The sequence below is a fragment of the Zootoca vivipara genome, chromosome 2 (assembly GCF_965207765.1).
Source record: "Zootoca vivipara chromosome 2, rZooViv2.hap1.1, whole genome shotgun sequence".
Classification (NCBI taxonomy): Eukaryota; Metazoa; Chordata; class Lepidosauria; order Squamata; family Lacertidae; genus Zootoca; species Zootoca vivipara.
Genome location: NC_142584.1, coordinates 53,067,941 through 53,087,931, shown reverse-complemented (window position 1 = coordinate 53,087,931; position 19,991 = coordinate 53,067,941). Strand labels below are relative to the sequence as shown.

At 40.0% G+C, this 19,991-nt stretch overlaps 1 protein-coding gene across 8 annotated transcripts in view; it reads left to right on the top strand.

The window, feature by feature from the left end:
- Positions 1-19,991, top strand: part of RAD50 (RAD50 double strand break repair protein) — a 126,772-nt gene that overhangs the window by 94,425 nt on the left and 12,356 nt on the right. For all 8 annotated transcript variants that reach the window (XM_035105403.3, XM_035105408.3, XM_088661883.1 and 5 more), the window contains 15 exons: positions 1,940-2,125; positions 2,295-2,499; positions 2,874-3,002; positions 4,591-4,756; positions 6,996-7,189; positions 8,083-8,289; positions 9,380-9,562; positions 10,026-10,183; positions 11,704-11,879; positions 12,646-12,883; positions 14,672-14,861; positions 17,219-17,345; positions 18,527-18,720; positions 18,916-19,026; positions 19,285-19,377. In XM_035105403.3, coding sequence (XP_034961294.2) covers positions 1,940-2,125; positions 2,295-2,499; positions 2,874-3,002; positions 4,591-4,756; positions 6,996-7,189; positions 8,083-8,289; positions 9,380-9,562; positions 10,026-10,183; positions 11,704-11,879; positions 12,646-12,883; positions 14,672-14,861; positions 17,219-17,345; positions 18,527-18,720; positions 18,916-19,026; positions 19,285-19,377 — 2,557 coding nt within the window. The remainder of the gene's footprint in view (positions 1-1,939; positions 2,126-2,294; positions 2,500-2,873; positions 3,003-4,590; positions 4,757-6,995; positions 7,190-8,082; positions 8,290-9,379; positions 9,563-10,025; positions 10,184-11,703; positions 11,880-12,645; positions 12,884-14,671; positions 14,862-17,218; positions 17,346-18,526; positions 18,721-18,915; positions 19,027-19,284; positions 19,378-19,991) is intronic.

Here is a 19,991-nt window from a genome sequence, read left to right as displayed (position 1 = left end):
TAGCAGCCTCGCCAGGCGCGGCCCAGCCTCTCTGCGCTCTGATCGCAGAGGCGGCGCTGCCAAGGACGACCGGGCAGGTTAGGGGCTGGGCGGCGAGGCCGGCAGGGCAAAGGCGCGGCAGCAGCCGGCCTCACCGAGAGAGCCGTGGTGCAAAGACAGCGAGAGAAAGGAGGCTGCCCCGGCGTCCATCCAAGCTGGGCAGGAGAGACCAGGAAGGCACACTGGCTGCGGCGAAGGCGAGGCCCGTCGACTGTGAGGAGCCGAGGCGCTTGCTGGTCCGGCAGAAGAAGCGGATGGACAGGAAGCACCGCAGCGTGCCTTGGCTCCTCGCAGCCGACGGGCCTTGCCTTCGCCGCAGCCAGCGCGCCTTCCTGGGCTCTCCTGCCCGGCTTGGATTGATGCCAGGGTGGCCTCCTTTCTCTCGCTGTCTCTTTGCTCCGCGGCTCTCTCAGTGAGGCCGGCTGCTGCAGCCCAATCGTGGATGCTCTGATGCCTTCACGGAGGCCCGGAGCGACCGTGGAGGCATCGGAGCGTCCTACAGAGGCCCCGCAATTGGCCTCCAGCTGCAGAGGCCCAGAGGCCTCCACAACTGCCCCACAGGATGCCCAGCAGGTAGCTTCCCAGTCCCAAAGTTAGGTAAGGAAAATACAGTACAGTAAATGTTAATTTTTTTCATCTACAATACTGTCTTAATTATTTTATAGTACAGTACATTGATTATTGCCTTCATTTTATGGATCAATGGTCTCATTAGACAGTAAAACTTGTGTTAAATTGCTGTTTTAGGGGGTGTTTTTCATTGTCTGGAACGGACTAATCCAGTTTCCATTACTTTCAATGGGAAAGTTCGCTTGAGTTTATGAACGCTTCGGTTTATGAACAGACCTCCGGAACCAATTGTGTTCATAAACCGAGGTACCACTGTATATCAAAACAAAAATATTGAGTCTTTCAATTATTTATTAAATACATTGGTTGTGATCCTTCATGATTTCTTTGCAATTACGTCACTTAAATGGAGACAATGACAATTTGTAGCTCTGCTTTCCGTTTTTACAAAGCAGTGAAGGAATTGTAATTTGTTATTAAGTTTGTAGTGCAGTTAATTTTAAATGTATCGGAAATCTTTTTTTTTTTACTAATGCATTCAGTTGCTTTTTATCTTTCTGTAATTAAGTAGATTATCCAATTGATTTTATAGTTTTTGTGTTTATGAAATTGTTTTGAAGGAAGAAAACATGAAGACGTGAAAGAAAAATAAACAGGAAAAAATGTTGTATTTTGGATTTTAACCTGCCCTGTGACCTTAGAGTAAAGGGCAAGTAAACAACAACAACAGAATATAGAACCGTACAACTGTAGAGTTGGAAGAGACCCTAAGGGTCATCTAGTCCAACCCCCTGCAATGTAGGAATCACAACATGCATCGGGTCCCTCATCCAGTTTGAAACCGTACTGTTCCCTGCCTAGTTTTGTAAATATGCAAGCAATGTTATTGTTGGACCAATAGGATGTCCCACCCATCCATATTTTAAATATGTAATGGTTGCCTTATCCAGAGAGACTTCCACATCAACTGACTCTTTAATATGGAAAAGAACTTAAGCAGGGAGTGGCAGTCAGATGAATGTAAGGTAGCTTTCCCAATGTTTACCCAGAATGGGGATAAGCTGGAGATAGTAGCCAGGTTTCTGCAACATGCACTGATCATTTTTAAATGTTATACAACAGTATTTTAATTGTTAGATGCAGATTTTGCTGCATGATGTTATGGTACTGAACCTTTTGGAACTTTTCTATATGCCAAAATAAAGGTTTGAGATTGTATTGAATTTAGAAAATGAATATTGAGCTTGTGGATCGATCTTTTATTTTTAGCAGAGTCTTGGGATTGTACTACATATTTAGACTTGTATGTTTTCCTTCTTTGTTCATACAGGCATGGGGAGAAGGTCAGTCTAAGCTCCAAGTGTGCAGAAATTGACCGAGAGATGATTAGTGCCCTGGGCGTTTCTAAGTCTGTAATTAACAATGTCATTTTCTGCCATCAAGAAGAATCCAACTGGCCCCTAAGTGAAGGAAGAGCTCTGAAACAGAAATTTGATGAGATCTTCTCAGCAACCAGGTTAACCTTCATTGATCACTTTTCTGATAGAATTAAAACATTGGATTCCTTTTAATTCTAACATTTAAAGAACTCATTAATTAAAGTTTTCATTAATTAAAATGGCATCATTTGAAGATATGAATGCTATTGGGGTTTTAAAAGTATACATTTCTTTCTTTTTTTAAAGGTACATTAAGGCTTTGGAAACACTCCGCCAGGTACGACTGAAGCAAAGCCAGCGAGTTAAAGAGTGTCAGGTAGAACTGAAGTACTTAAAACAGAATAAAGAAAAGGCACATGAGATTCAGAATCAGCTTTCTGATAGGGAAACTCAGTTGGCTGCGTCCAAGGAAAATGTCAAATCTATTGAGAATCAACTTGAACCTTTGAAGGTAATTAATTGTCTCTGTATAGCTAAGATTTTTATGTAATAGTGTTCCTTTTAGAAATAGAAGTACAATTACCATTATTTCCTGACCTTGGAGTGATAAATGTTTGATCTATCCCCTTGTTCTTACAAATATTCTTCAGCTAGTAGGACAGGGGAAAAGGTCCTCTCCTTACCCCACTATTTCTGAGTAGAAAGTACTGCACAGCTTCATAGCATTATGATATAGTAATTATGTTCAAATATTCCAGCTTTCCTGATCAGTACAATCCTAAATTCTCTATTTTAAATACCCTGCTTTTAATATAATTAGAAATGTGTAACATTTCTAACACTTGGTACATAGTTTGTTTATTTTTAGCATTCTTTCCTTCTTAGAATCGTTTGGCAGACATAGAGCAGAATCTTGTGAAAGTAATGAGACTTGACAATGAAGTTAAAGCTCTGGAGAGTCGGAAAAGACAGATGGAAAAGGATAACCAAGATTTGCAACAAAAGATGGAGAAGGTTTGCTTGATCATTCTGGTCTTTTCTACTTTGAAATGGACTATGGATTGTACAGTAAAATCTAATTTGCCTCAATGGCAAATCATTAATTTTTCTACAGCAGCTTTTATGTTTGTTAATCAGTGAGCCACCTTGTTTTAGTAATAATTTATGTTTCTTACCATGCTTCCCATTCAGTGATCAGATCTGGGTCCACTGTTGTCCTGTTTTAATTATCAGGCCAAATGTAGTGGAGGGGGGATGTCTGAATTATTTCATTTTTTTAAAAAAAACCACTGTGCAAATACTCACGTTTTAAAAACTCTTGTTCACTGTAGTATCGTTTAGTGAATGGGATGATGTCATGACATTAAATTGGCATTTGGACTTTGTTACATGATAGTAAAGGCAAACCAAGCCAGCTGAGAGTGAGGGCAATTTTTCCAGCTCTTTTGCACTAATCACCCCAAAAAAGTTAACAATAAAGAGTCATTTTTCATGCCACTGAAAATACTGACCTCATTAGCTAAGTATGGAGCTACAGGTCACCAAGCTTTATGGGCCTGTAGAAACATTGAATTTTTGAGAGTGCTGTGAGCACAACCCCTTCTGCTCCCCCTCCAAACAGACAGTGGAAGTGTGTACACGCACACACACCCTTTGCTTTTTCATGAGGTCTGGGTAAAAGTCAGATCTAGTAGAATTAAAATGGAATCTCTTGGATGTAAATGATTTTACATCGGCTTCTCCCAAAAAACCATTGTCTTACAGATTGCATAGTAAAAACCACAGATTGTCAGCATCACATTCAAGGCACAGTTCCTCATGGTTCTTCATATTTTTTACATGGGACAACAAAAATATCAACCAATGATAAGACACATCTGTCTACACAGAGGTGACCTGTGATTTGACACTTGTTTTGAAAGGATCTCTTGTAGAATTTGAAAGGATCTATGCCTCGGATCCTTGTTTTTACACAATGGCAGCATTGGAAACCTGATCCATGTTTGTTATGGTTCAGTCAATGGGCAGAGAGATGATCTGGTTTTACTGGATCCAATATGTGTCTTGCATGTTTCATTCTATCTATCTGGCTGTTTCTGTTTCTGCTCTTCTGGCTCCTGCAGCTAGCACCCCACTTTCTCATTTCCTGGTCACTCTGTTGTCCTTTCACAGTCTCTGATATTGTTCCCTTTTCCATCCTACCTACTTTCTCTTCAGCGTTTCGGTTGTAAATCTGAGCCTTGAAATGCACACAGGGCTGACGGAAGTGGGAGAGGGCAACACTTACAGCTTTCCTTTAACTCTGTGTACTTTTCAAGTGGGGAGGTAACTACACTCACCACTTCATGATGAAGAAGGCATTGAGGTGCCAGGAGATCTTAAGGGCCCATGGGTGTTACATTGTCAGATTCCAGAGAAGTGGGGTTTTAATTAAGGCAAGGGTTTAAAATCTTCATTGTCTTAAAAAGCAGCTGTGTAAATTACTACTTTTTCAAAGTATGATCCTAATTACAGATCTGCATCCTATCTAGGTTGGTCCTTGCACTCACACGCCATGATAAAAGTATTTTTAAAAATTACTTTTTCTTTACTGTAATGTTAGGTTTTTCAAGGAACTGATGAGCATCTTAGAGATATGTACCAAAACCACCAAAAAACTGTGAGAGAAAAGGAGAGGAGATTAACAGAATGTCAGAGAGAATTGGAGAGAGCAAACAAAGAATATCAAAGACTCAACAGAGAAAAATCGGAATTGTTGTTTGAACAAGGTACAGTAGTAGCCTGTTTGTTTCAGTGTTTCAAGCATTTAATAGCATTTGCAATGAGCTACATAAGAAATGGGTATACTGTACTTCTTTCTTGATTGGCATATTAAATTCTGTCCATGCACTAGATTTCATTGGTGACTATTTGATCCATTATACCCATTCCAGAATGCTATCATAACACCAACCAACAGTACCTAAAAGTTACAACAAGGATGGCCAACTGTGTCCAGTACCCAGCACTATTTTATCAGACTCCACCAACATTTAATCAAGGCGTAGTAAAACACATTTACACACACTTCCATGTGTTGAAGAAAAGTTATGAAAGCAAACATACAAAGTTAACACATAATCTTGTATCGTTGGATTTTCTGGGTAGCATTGATGGGTTGGTTCTGGGCTCGCTTTTACACAAAAAGAAGGTGAAATGATTTTTGCCAGTTCCCTCCTCTGCTTTGCAGCCCAGCAGTCTGAGACCACCATCCACCCCCTGTTCCGCAGGGTCCCCCAACCCTCTGGGTTTTCAGGGTGGGAAGAGACTTGCAGGTGAAATGGGGACTTGTTGGCAATTGCTTCCCCTCTTCTGCCATCAGAACACAACACAGCTATCTGGCTTCAAACCACATAATTCTCAAATTTGAGAATTCTTGAAGATAAGCAGCAACTAGGTTGCTGATCATGTTCCTCAAAGTCCTTAATCCTAAATTTGAAACAAGGTCGGCCTTTAATACTTTTGAAACAGTTGCCTATCTCACTAAACATTTTTCTGAAGTAAAGTATAATAGTTGGGATTCATCACTGAACACAAACTGAACCATACCTTAATCTGAGGTCTTTGAAAGCAGACTTACCAGATCACAAAAGTACCAGCATGCCTGCAAAACAGTGAATTTTTTTTATTAAAAACCCTTTTATTTTGGTCTTATACATTTTTAAAACACATTTTGAAAGAAGTTGTGGAATTAAAATGCACGTCTGTGGACGTGTACGTGATGTGAGCTTCGTTGAAATCAATACGATACGTAGAATTTGATGGGATGGAAGAACGAACTAAAAGGGAATAGGGAATTATTCAGTATTCCTATCTAGTTGTAATGTCAAAGAAGCAGTTCTTTCTTATTTCCCTGAAAAGACCAAAGAAATAAATCATCTTCCTTTCCCTCTGAAACTGAAAATCAAATTGCATACGAGGCAGGAGACCTGTGAGTGAGAGTCCAGTTGCTTTTTAGTTATAAAATGCATTGGAGAGGCAGGTACTTCAAATTTAATGTCATGCTTAGGGAGGGTACATTTAACCTTTTCCCCATGGGCTGTCTTTTGCTGTCAGATTGAATTCCCCCAGCTGCTTTTCTAGATGTAGAAAAAACTAGGGGGGACCCCTCCATATATAAAGAATAATCAGATGAATGAGCAACCTTCCAAATGATTCCTTATCTGGTCATGTAGGAGAAGGTAAATGGGAGGGAAGATAAACCCACAGTACTAAACTAGCACAAATAATAAAGGTTATGCAGAAAAGTCTTACTAGTTTCTGAACATAATACAAAGGAAGTCATGCTATTGATGAAATAATACAGTAGACATCATACATGACTGCCTTAGTCCTGTTGTTGTTTAGTCGTGTCCGACTCTTCGTGACCCCATGGACCAGAACACGCCAGGCACTCCTGTCTTCCACTGCCTCCCGCAGTTTGGTCAGACCCATGTTGGTAGCTTTGAGAACACTGTCCAACCATCTCGTCCTCTGTCGTCCCCTCCACACTGCAGCCCTCTGACCCCCATATCTCAAGGCTTCCCTAGGGGCCCCTGCTTCTTAAAAGAGGGTTTATTTGAGGAGTATGTGGCTGTGGTGGATAGAGAGGGTGGAGAACTACGCTTGCTATGAGTGCAATATTGGATTCACCCACTGAACATAAGCTACAAAGGGGAGATTCTGAATCAGCCCTTGTTGCCCAGGACCTAAATTTATTCACATCTGCTGACCACACACAGAATAATTTTGAAGTCTCTTTGAAAGCATGAGAACATAGATTTCCAAAGTATTTAATTTTGCATTTAAAACAAACTTAAAAGTTGAGTAAGTGGTTGTATATCCCCCCCCCCCAATAATTAATAAAGTGGAAATTTCTATTTAAGACTTGTTTGAGCTTTTTGGAGCTTCTTGTATATAATTAATAGAGTTGTGAATTCTTATATTTTGAATCTGTGTTTAAATGTCATTGTTTATATATTTGTGAAGGTCGTCTTCAGTTGCAAGCAGATCGTCATCAACAGAATATTAAAACCAGGGACTCATTAATTCAGTCTTTGGCAGCTCAGTTGGAACTGGAAGGATTTGAAAGACCACCTTTTAATGAAAGGCAAAATAATAGTTTTCACAGGCTTGTGAAAGAGAGACAGGACAAAGATATGGAAGCTGCTAATCAGTTAATGGTAAATATTTGTGTTCTTGCATTCCCTAAAAGCTAAGTTAATGTAAAATAGCAACATAAAACCACACTCTAAACCTCTAGAAATAGCAGGGTCCAAAATTGATCACATTTACTTCAAAGTAAGTAACATTGGAATACAGTAGTGGGATTTCCAAATAAATTTTAGAATAGCACAGTACAGTAATATGAACTCCCAAGTAATGTATGCCTTCGTGTAGTTTTTGTGTTGAATGGTTATAACTGATTAAAAGTGAAATTGACCATTTGCCTTATTTTGGAGAGGTATTGAATGGTAGTAATTACTAGAATTACATTCTGTTTTGCTGCCTTTGATATGCTGTAGTTTTGTTTTTACCGTACTAAATATTGTGATTCTGTATGTGTATGAACAGCCTAAAGATGTTGTTGTATCTGTGTAGTATATTTAGGAGAAAGTGGGAAATCCCCAGTAATACTTCAAATTATATAAAAAAATGGAGGGAAATGTTACAGACACCAGTTAGGCCTTCTTGAAACACAGGTGTGTTTCTCTCTCATAGTGGAATGGAAATTGATATTACAACCCATTCTACCTCTGTTATGAATTGAGTTGGTCAACTAGGTCAGTGTTTCTCAACCAGTGTGCCTCCAGATGTTTTGGGACTACAACTCCCATCATTCCTGACCACTGGTCTTGCTAGCTAGGGATGATGGGAGTTGTAGTCCCAAAACATCTGGAGGCACACTGGTTGAGAAACACTGCACTAGGTAAGACATTACAATGTGAGGTGCCAGGTGGGGAATTAAGCATGTTTACTTACACTTGGTTCCTGTTGATTTCACAGGACAAACTCTAATTAAAACATGTTTTTAAGTATCAACAGCCTTTGTAAATGAATGTCATTATTCTTTCAGAGAGAATTTGGTGAGAAGGAAACAATGAAGCAGAAGCAAATAGACGAAATAAGAGATAAAAAAACTGGACTTGAAAGAACCAGCGACCTGAAGTCAGACATTCAAAATAAGAAGCAGCTTGAAGCAAAGAACCTAAAACATGAATTACAGCAACTTGAAGGGTCCTCAGATAGACTCCTAGAACTGAATCAGGAACTTACCAGAGCAGTAAGATGTACATTTTGGTAGCTTTTAATTAATGTGAACATAAGTGACAAGTAGTAGTTGTGTGTGTAATAATTACCACATCTAAAACTGCTTTGATCAATCAACAACATTCCCCTTTTCCTTCCAAATACCTAATCTATATCACCAAAAGTCCTTAGCCCTATGCAAATGTGGCTCTATCTGTGTAGAACTTACACACACTGAGGCACTGGGGTTGTGCCTGCCTGAAATCCACAAATGTCACATAGCAGTGGTGACCTACACGTTTATTACCTTTTCTTGATGTGCGTTACAGTGGCATGATGTGAATGAAGTGCCACCAGGCAGGGTGATGAGTACAGTCATACCTCATGTTGTATCCGCTGTGGGTTGCGTTTTTCCGGGTTACGAACGCGGCAGACCCGGAAGTGTTTACTTCCGGGTTTTGCTGCGCGTGCATGCACAGAAACATCCTGCGCGCTTCACGCATGCACAGAAGCACTCTATCACGCATGCGCAAAAGTGCCACTCAGGTTGCGGACTTTTCGGGGTGCGAATGGCACCCCGGAACGAATGGATCGGGCCCGCAACACGAGGTACCACTGTATCTCATTTGTGGTAGCCCAAAGCTTATGTAGGATGCATACCTCAAATGCCCTATCCACTTCTGCACGTGTTCCTGACTATTTGGGCCTACTATTTGGACTCTTTCACTTCAGACTGTGTATGAAGGCCAACATCAGTTTCCTCATGCAAAAAGTGGAAAACCACAAGGAGAATGGTTCTAACCTAGCCCTCTTCCTGAATGGGTTCCCCCCCCCATGTGTAGGAAACCTTTTTTGTAGGAAGGGGTATTTAACCATGTGAGCCACAACCTGCAGCCCAAAGTAGTATCACTTAGTAGAACATAAAAATAACTTCTGTGTACTATAGCAGTGAAAAAGAAACTTAAAGGTTTGGTAAAGTGCTGTTTAGAGAATCTTGGATCCATTACTTGTACTGCTTTTCTGTGCAGTGAAAAACTATTTTAGTTTTGACTGTCTTTGACATTTGTTAGTGTATGTGTCCCTAATTGGTACAAAAAACTTCCTCCTTTCATTTCTCTGTTTAGAAACATGAACTGGATGAAGCCGAGAAGAATTGCAGTGTTAAAGCCTTAGAAGTGGAAGTACAAGGGCTGCAAAGAGAGAAAGCAAATTTGGACAGTGTTCTTCGAAAACTGGATAAAGAGATGGAACAGCTGAATTTGAATACTACAATAATAACTCAAATGGACATGCTGAAGAAAGATAAAGTAGTGCCTTTTTCTGATATTGCTAATGTGTTAAAAGTATAGCACAAAGTATATGTTGAGTGTTAAATTAAAATTACAGTTGGGTTGGATGGAATACCATAATTTGGCCCTATGAGAATTAGGCTACAATCCTAACCCCTTACTTGGGAGTAAGCCCTGTTGAATTCTGTAGGATTTACTTCTGAAGGCACTTTGTTGTTATTGCGGTTAGTCATAGTTTACCAGATGTGACAAAATTGCATACAGTGGTAACCTGAAGGTAGAGAGGGAATTGTAGTGTCCATCAAGGAGGGAGGAGCATGCAAGCCTGAGGTCTTTAACACCTTGTTTTGACAGCTGTGTCTGAACCAGCCCAATGTTTTCAGAATTGGATTGTTTGCTTATTGAATATTTTGGAATTAACTTTTGGACTTTTACATGAAATCAAAAGTTATTGATAGGTATCATTTTTATTTCTTAAAAGGCTGATAAAGAGGAGCAAATCAGAAAAATAAAATCCAGGCACAACGAAGAGTTAATTTCCTTGCTTGGATATTTCCCTAATAAAAGGCAGCTTGAAGATTGGCTTCACTCTAGAACTAAAGAAATTAATCATACAAGAGACAAACTTGCCAAGCTCAAGTAAGTTTTTCTTAAACTGAAATTTGTATGATCATTGGTAGTTTTTTCTTTGTTTTCTTCTTGTTTTTACATGTAGTATTTATATATTAGATACTGCTATTAAAGCATCTGTGTTCATTTTGTGAACCTCCTTTACATTTTGTATGAATGACTGTATTCACAAATCTGTTTACTTTCAGCATTTTATCCTTCCCTTTTAAATCTGCAAACAAGTACACAAAGACATTTTTATATAAAAATACCTATTTTAAAAAGAAAAGAGGATCACAGTTCACAGTCCCCTATTTTAAATGGCCATACCTGTAAGTTTCTGCTGAAAAGGAGATGCCATAGCTGCCTGCTAAAGGGCAAACAGTGAAAGGGTTAGTGATAGAGATAGGTCTAGGCTAACTTCCTTAGGTAGAGGATTCATTGTCTTGGTGCCACCACAGATAAGATGGTCTGTTGTGTCTGTGTGCTGCGCTTTTGTTTTTTTTTTTTAAATATTTTTATTAATTTTCCAATTAAAACCAATTATATCACATTCAATATTTCAAATTATACACATATATATATCAATCAGACCGAATGTTATGCCAAATCATCTAAAGAATTTTTTATTTGGGTTCCCATGCTTCAAGAAATTGGGAATTCCTCGCAACTGTCCACTGCCGTCTTTTTTCTAAAGTTCAAATCGTCCTTCAAGTTCATAATAATCCAGATCTTCCCCTTACAGTCACATAGATGTTTTCCACTTTCACGATTGTTTCCCAGCTGCTGATATAAATATCAAACAAAGTCTCACAGATGTTCTTTCTCCTGTGTGAGTTAATCAGTCCAGCCTCCCCATAAATCTTCTTAATGGAGCTCCTGTTGCGTTGAAGCAATTCGAAGTAGCGCCATCTTAAAAAGCTCAAATCACTTTCGCTTTTCTCTCATAGCCATGAAGATTTACGATCATTATAGAATTTACAGCTTTTCCAGGCAGGAGACCCAAACATCAAACCATAGACTCTTGGTAAATTAATGGATCTCCTTGCCCTATAGCTGAACTTAGCTTCAGGTCGCTGCTCCAATTTAAAGTGCGTCACAGCTCATAAATCCTCCGAACGCATTCAGAACTCCTTCCGTCCGACTAGGGGGGGGCTTTTCTCATCGGCAACTCCACATCTTTAAAAAAATATGCTCAGTAACAACAGTTATAAGGTTCAACTCACACAGTCTTTTGCTTCTCTTTCACTGCGCTTTTGATAGAGGGTGAAAATATGGAGCAGGTTCTTGATAGATGATCTCAAAGGTCAGGCAAATTAATAGGGATTTTTTTTTTTTAAAAAAACAAACCTCTTCACTCCCTCTTCACAGAAGCCTCCGCTGGAGGAAAGTGCCTTCTGTAGATAGAGGGCCACAACTGAAAATAGCCCATGGGGAAAGACAACATTTCTAAAGAGCCAGAAATTTAGCCAGATTAAAAGGTCAATGAAATTTGAGACTACAAGAGCAATTTTATCTCATTTGTAGTTATAACAATACTTAAATTTCAGCAAAGAACTTGGTTTGGCGGAGCAAAACAAACATAATATCACTGCTGAACTAAAAAGAAAAGAAGAGCAGTTGTCCAGTTATGAAGAAAAGCTTTTTGATGTTTGTGGAAGCCAGGATTTTGAAAGTGATCTATACAAACTTCAAGATGAAATAGAAAAAACATCTAAACAGCGAGGCAAGTTTGTACAACTCCCTCCCCTGCTACCTTATAGTTTTCTGCAAAGCTGTATATTCAATTTGAAGTCGACACCCTTATTGTTGTATTTTTAATACTATTTACAGCATTTATATTCATTCCTTTCTGTAAATACTGTAAGAATAATAGTAGTAACGATGGCTTACATACTTTGATGTCCTTTTTCAAGCAGGAGTCTTTCTACCTGCAGAAGAATCTTTGATCTAGTGCAAGCATCATCTAAGACAGGCATGGCCAAACTTGGCCCTCCAGATATTTCTGGGACTACAATTCCCATCGTCCCTGACCACTGGTCCTGTTAGCTAGGGATTATGGGAGTTGTAGTCCCGAAACATCTGGAGGGCCAAGTTTGGCTATGCCTGATCTAAGAGGACAGAAAAGGAAGACATTATAATTTCCCATTTTTCCTGCAGCATCCCCCCATACACTACTTTCCATGTTGTTCTGGAGAGTCATACACTTGGGTGGATTTTCTGGGTGGAGGAGGCATCAACTGGATCAAAATTTGATTCATGCCTATAATTCAATGATAAGAAAAACCTGCAAAGGCCCTATTAAGGTCATGTTGGCAAAGCTAATGGGTGGAATTCAATGTTGCTCTTAAGGCAATTGTTTAATTAGGACAAGACAAGTTTAATCATGCCATTACATGAATTGGTGAATTTGATAAAATGCTGCCTATGCTCTGTCTTAATGGCTATCATTTTGGTTATATACATTCATTCATTCATTTATTTTTAAATAGCCATGCTTGCTGGAGCCACAGCAGTTTATTCACAGTTCATTACACAATTAACGGATGAAAAAGAATCGTGTTGTCCAGTTTGTCAGAGGGTCTTTGAAACACAGGCAGAACTGCAGGATGTGTTAGATGATCTTCAGTCCAAGTTGCGTCTTGCTCCAGACAAACTGAAGGCAACAGAGTCTGAGCTTAAGAGAAGGGAGAAGAGACGTGATGAAATGATGTCACTTAAACCTGTCAGGTGAGTCAGAAAGTATAATAAAACTTTCTTTTTTGTTACAGGAATTATATGCTATAGGAGAGGTGAGCAAAGTTTTCAGAGAATGCAACCGTTTTTGAATTGCCCTTTATTATTGTTTGGGAAGGCAATTTTACACTTTGGGCAAAATCCAACTAAACAGACCCATTAGTGCAAAGATTTCTGCTCCTGCAACAGAGCTTCTCCCTCTCCTCTTTCCGCATGCCCCCTAAAGCTGTTTCCCCACCTTCTGGAGCAGATGAAGGGTGCAGGGAGAAATGAGAAGTTACAGCAAGCAAGTGGAAATCCTTGTGCTGGCAATTCTATTGTTAGATGCTGCTCTATCTGTGTAAATATTTTGAAGCACTTTTCATTCAGATATATAGCATCCAATGTAGCTTCCAATATAAAATATTACAGTGCTTGCATCCTGTATCCAAACAGTCTGCTTCTGGCAAATGGGAAAAGGGATTTTCGCTGATCTCCTTCCCTGTGGAGTTTCCAGCACCCCCTCCTGTGTTGTTCTAGTGCAGGCATGTCCAACAGGTAGATCGTGGTCTACCAGTAGATCACTGGATGTCTGCGGTAGATCACTGGCTCCCCCCAAAGAAGCTGAACAACTGTGGATCCTCTAAAATTTACCTCCTCTGAAAAAAAGCTCAACAACTTTGACCCGAAACCCCCCCCCCCAAAAAATGGGCCTTCCTCCTTCCTAAAAAAAGCTCAACAACTTGACCTGAACCCAAAAAAGGGGGTAGATCACTGCCAGTTTTTAACTCTGTGAGTAGATCGCAGTCTCTTGGGAGTTGGCCACCCCTGTTCTAGTGCAACCGTCAAGCAGATTTCCAAAGGGCAGGGATAAAGTGGAATGGGAGGGATCAGCTTTCTGCATTCCATCGGTAGGAGTGTTCCATAAGCAACTCCACTCACAGGAAGTTAGGATCCAAGTCAGTAGTACCCAAAAGAAAAAATCATAATAGTGTTTAAAAAGCAAACGAAACAAAACATTAGTTTAAAAGTAAAGACCAGCCAGAATAATATACTGGCAGGAGGGAGATGATAAAAGCTGTGAAACGGATAGCTTTCACTGAAAGTTATTGTGTGAGGTTCAAAGATAAAGTTAAAGTTAAAAAGAAAATAAATGTGTGGTAGCTCCAAAATGTTGAGAGCAGCCCACTTCAGTTCAGCCCATTTCATACAAGAATCGCCTCAGTTGAAAAACAAGTCCAAATACACTTAAAGTGGACCACTTCACCTTTGAGTAAATACATGCAAAGTTAGTTTGTTTGGCCTTCTCTTAATGGCTATTAGGGTAATTTTTCTTCACAGGATGACAGCAATTTATAGCATAATTCCATAATACACATGATTTCTTAAATATGATAAAATGTAATGAGCAAAATCTAATAATAATAATAATAATAATATATTATTATTATTATTATTATTATTATTATTATTATTATTATTTATACCTCACCCATCTGGCTGAATTTCTCCAGCCACTCTGGGCGGCTTCCAACAGAACAGAACATTAAAATGCAATAATCTATTAAACATTAAAAGCTTCCCTAAACAAGGGCTGCCTTCAGATGTCTTCTAAAAGTCTGGTAGTTGTTTTTTCTCTCTGACATCTGGTGGGAGGGCGTTCCACAGGGTGGGTGCCAAACTAATATATGTTTTCTGTAAAATAAGCAATCCATATGTAATTCAAGCATAGCTACTATTTGTATTGTGGTGATTCTTCTGCTGCAGATGGAAAATATTGTGAATTTTATATTTTTTGCTAAGGCAAATGGTATTTGAACTCCAAGAAAAAGACCTGCCCGACTTAAGAAACAAATTACAGACACTCAACAGAGATATTCAACGCCTTAAAGGTGATACAGAAGAACAGGAAACCCTCCTGGGTACTATAATGCCTGAGGAGGAAAGTGGTAAAGCATGTCTGCAAGATATTACACTTATGGAAAGATATCAGGTAAGGCAGAAGTTCCTGCGAGGTTTTTTGGGCTCAGTGCATGGATTTGGCCACCCTCTCCATCCACTGCCTTTTGGCAAGAACTTCTAATGTTTATGTGGATTTTAAAAACCCCAAAAAGTCTAGTCCAATGTGATCCCCCGCCTCTATCTTTCTCTTTCTCATTTCTCCACCACCACTCAGCTAGTGCATGTAATTTCAAATCCACTGCCACTACTTGATACCATCTACACTTGATATCGAGCAATGACAAATCAACCCAATCTAGACTTCAGCTGCCACAAATAGAAAGAAAAAGCCGTATGTACAGAGCAGATAACCACACAAAAGTTAGTCAAGCCATAGTAATGTGCTTTATAGTTTCAAAATATAAGCATATAGAAGACTTTCCAGAACACATCTGCTCATTTTAGAGATGGAAACATAACAGTTAATTGTAAGAGATGAGGAAAAAAATTATTAAAAGCCTGAAGGATTAAAATTTTGATAGATTATAACATAGCCTCTAAATTCCGGCTGGTAAAGACAGACAGGAGGATTCAAACTTGCCAGAGAAATTTGGAGTTCAATACAGTGTGAATGGATAGAGTCTATATTTAGATAGCTAAATACTTATATTAAAAATAATAACAAATGCACTGAAAAGACTCATGTTTCATTCCTGTGCACACTGACATGGGCTGAAAGTAGTGTTAACGTGCATAGGATTGTACTGACATGTAATAAATGTACTCACAAAATACAGTTTTTATTTCCCCATTTTAATCTTGAATATCTCAAAGGGTAGATCTATGGATCCTACTGAAACTTGACTCCCTCCTTGCCTCTCAAACGCTGAAAAAGGTTTATTAAGGCAACATCTCTCTCCTTAGTTCTTTCACATCTTTGGATACTTTCTCCCTCTCAAGCCCTCTTCTCCTGTAAACCAAAACAAATTCAAAGGTAATAGAGAGGTCAGTCTGACCCCCTTCTCAGCATGGCATGTCCTGGTTCACAGAAAGCAGCTTCCTTAGGATCTAGGTGTATATGCCTGTGCTCAATATTATGAGCTGCCACACCACCACTTGTGGGCAGTGGGTGGGTGAACAAACCCCCATGGCCCTGCTGCCGTGGGCTACAAGTCCCTGCTTTGTTAATTGCTTCAAGTAGGTAGTATCTTGCCTCTTCCTCCTCTGCCAGCCTATTGGAAGAAGACGGTGTGGGGAGGGCAGCCTTTAGCGACAAATGGTGCAGGGAAGGCTGCAGTAAGTGGAGCAGTGGTGGTGAGGGGATTGCTAACCTGGGACCTGAGCAGGCAGGTGACAGTAGCAGGTGCCCTGACCTTCATGCCCGGAACATCAGTATTCTGTATCCCTCCTTTGGTAAGGATACTATAAAAGTTTGATTGCATACTGTCAGGGAATGTTCTAGCAGTGAACATCCCCTGACTATCGAACTGGAGAGGCACCAAGGCTCAGACAGCATCCTAGAGCCATTACTGCAATCTGAGACAGACACCCAGGGGGAGGGGGAGGGGGAGGGAGAAGTGTCCAGCAGGGAGATGGCCCGCCCTTTCAGGTTCGCGCCTGAATTGAGACATTCCAGAGCACGCAAACGTAAAGGGAGGAGGTCCGGACTCCCCCGGTTGTTATGCTGGGGGAGGAGCAGGCATGGGGCATTGGGGGAATCTTCGTCAGACTGAGCAGACATGTTTTCTTGAACTGTATTGCACTGTATATATCAGGCACAAATAAGTCTTAAAGACAGAATGGCTGTGGAACTTGTCTCTCAAGAGTAGCCAGAAGCAATCCGTGACACATACCAAGAAATGTAATCTCATGTGCCTCAATCTAGCTCTTCTCCCTCTGTTTAACAGTTAATGTAAAAGCAGCAGAAGAAGAAGATGATAGCTTAGAATTTGGGGTCCTTGCCTGTGGTGACCCTGGTTATAATTCAGTTCAGAAATCTATGGGGCCTTTTTTCACCAAATAAACATGGGTACTTGAAGAAGTGTGTATGCACAAGAAAGCTCATACCAATAACAAACTTAGTTGGTCTCTCTCTAAGGTGCTGCTGGAAGGAATTTTTTTATTTTTTTCGACTACGACAGACCAACACGGCTACCTACCTGTAATGTAAAAGCAGTCTGCAGTGGGGATGTGAGAAGCCTGTGTAGGCTTCACATTCCTCCACAGCATATGCACTAAATGCACCAGGTCATTATAAGGAAGAGACGGCTGTGTTAGTGTCTTAAGGGGATTACTATACCTATAACCACTTACACATACCAGGTTCTTGACTGCACCCCAACAGCGATATCAAGCACTTCAAGAATATCAGTATTCAAGAATATCAATGTTGGCCTATTCATTTTTCAGACTGATCTAAAGGATGTTGAACGAAAAATTGCTCAGCAGGCTGCTAAACTACAAGGAGTGGATTTAGGTCGGACCATGCTACAAGTAAGCCAGGAGAAGCAAGAGAGGAAGCACCAGTGGGATACAGGTGGGGTGCATTGAAAACGTTTTAGATTATTTTTGTAACAAGACACTGAATTCTATTTCTGCATTTTCCACATGGATGTAAAAAGCCCACTGGCGACATACCAGATTGTACCGTTTTCACACTCCTAGAAATATAATCTTTTTAGCATATTCTAGCACTACCAGAAGGGGGTGGAGTGGCAACCAATGGAGTATTATCTTTAATTCTTACAAGCAGAGGGCATTGCTGTGACCCCATCAACTATTTGAAATACTTGTCAAACTTTTATTCACAAACCTAAGCCACTTCATATTCCATGTATTCCTCAATGGCAGGCTTCCTCAAACTCCAGATGTTTTAAGACTACAGTTCCCATCATCCCTGACCACTGGTCCTGCTAGCTAGGGATCATGGGAGTTGTAGGCCAAAAACATCTGGAGGGCCAAGTTTGATGAAGCCTGCTCAATGGTATAGAGTCAGTTGTCATGGTTTTTCATCTTTATAGGAGGACTAGAAACTTCTTTTAAAAAAGAAGATAGCTTAGAGCAGGGGTAGGCAACCTAAGGCCCGTGGGCCAGATGCAGCCCAATTGCATTCTCAATCCAGCCCACGGATGAGTAGAATGTGTCCTTTTATTTAAAATGCATCTCTGCGTTATTTGTGGGGTCTGCCTGGTGTTTTTACATGAGTAGAATGTGTGTTTTTATTTAAAATGCATCTCTGGGTTATTTGTGGGGCATAGGAATTTGTTCATCCCCCCCCCCAAAAAAATAGTCTGGCCCACCACATGGTCTTAGGGATGGTGGACCGCCCACGGCTGAAAAAGGTTGCTGACCCCTGGCTTAGAGTCTGGGGCCCTTGCCTGTGGTGACCCTGGTTATAATTCAGTTCAGAAATCTATGGGGACCTATTTTCACCAAATAAATGTTTGCCACCCTCAATATAGCAAGTAGTAACCATTTTTCCACATATGCAGTCTTTAGTTCTATTGTCCTCTAGGAAAGATTGTCGCAGGGTCATTAGAAACTTTGTATCTCTCAAAGTCTTACCAGATATATTTTTGTCCACCACACAACCTCATGTATCTTCTCTTTTGAATAGGGTACACTTGTGCTCTTCAGTGTTAAAGGTAATGATCAGTTTTCATCTAAGATGTATTCTCTGCTTTATGACATCATGCCTGCCTTTAATTACATTTGCAGTTACTGGTAAAATTGAATTGAAGCAGACTCTTAAACAAGACCAACAAAATCAAGTCCAGAATCTGAAGAGTGCAGTGAATGAGCTGCAAACAGAGAAACTTGAAATTTCCAGCCGGATGCAGCGTCGACAGCAGCTCGAAGAGCAGCTAGTGGAGCTGACCACTGAGTTACATTCCTTGAACAGAGAGATCAAGGTAAGAGGAACAGCTCCTATCCTGGTGTGGGTTGTTTCTTCTCACCTCGACCCAAGTGGTGTTTCAGTTTTGCTGAGCTTCACAAAAAAATCAGCCAAGTCATTAAAAAGTTAAAATTGCATGTACTGTATATAGAAGTAGTGACAAACTTCTAATTTAAAATATACATATTGGTGGTTTGTTTTTCATTTTCAGGAAGCAAAGGAGCAGCTATTTCCTCTTGAAGCAACTTTAGAAAAACTGCAACATGAGAAAGAAGAGTTAATAAGCAAAAAGAACACAAGTTACAAAGTGACACAGGAGAAGGTTAGCCTGTCTTCAGTTGTTTTGTTAAAATAATGCAGTCAAATAATGCAGTTTTGTTAAAATAATACAGTCAAAGATACATACTGTACATTTCCAGGTTAAATTAGTATTTTTAAGTGTACTTGAACAATATGTTGTCATCTTTGAGATGATAGATAGATAGATAGATAGATAGATAGATAGATAGATAGATAGATAGATTAGACAGATATGCATGTCTTGGAAGCAAACACATTTCTTTTGTATGTTTTTTCACAGATAAATGAGGTTAAAGAGAAAATTAAAAACATCCATAACTATATAAAAGAGATTGAGAACTATATTCAAGAAGGGAAAGAAGAATATAAACAGGTAATTGCAGATATGATAATACCTTCTATAGAGTAACCTGTTCCTTCCACTATCAGCACCGAAAGAGAAACCGGAATCCTCAACTTCACTTTTTATAAGGAAGAAAAAGGGTCATCTAGCCCAACCGCCTGCAACACAGGAATCTCAACTAAATCATATATGGCAGATGGCCACCCAACTTTTGCTTAAAAACCTCCAATGAAGCAGAGTCCACCACTTCTTGTGGGAGTCTGTTCCACTGTCAAACAGCTCTTACTGTCAGAAATTTCCTAATGTTTAGTGGGAATCTCCTTTCTTGTAACTTGAAGCTGTTGGTTCATGTCCTAGCCTCTGGAGCAGGAGAAAACAAGCTTGCTCCATCCTGCATGTGACAACCCTTTAGATATTTGAATATGGCTATCCTATCTCCTCTCAGTCTCCTCTTTACCAGGCTAAACATACCCAATTCCCTCAACCTTTCCTCATAAGGTTTGGTTTCCAGACCCTTGATCATTGTGGTTGCCTTGTTCTGCACATGTTCCAGCTTGTCAGTATTCTTCTTAAATTGTGCCCAGAACTGGACACAGTACTCCAGATGTGGCCTGAGCAAGGCAGACTGTGGTTGTACTTCTGGC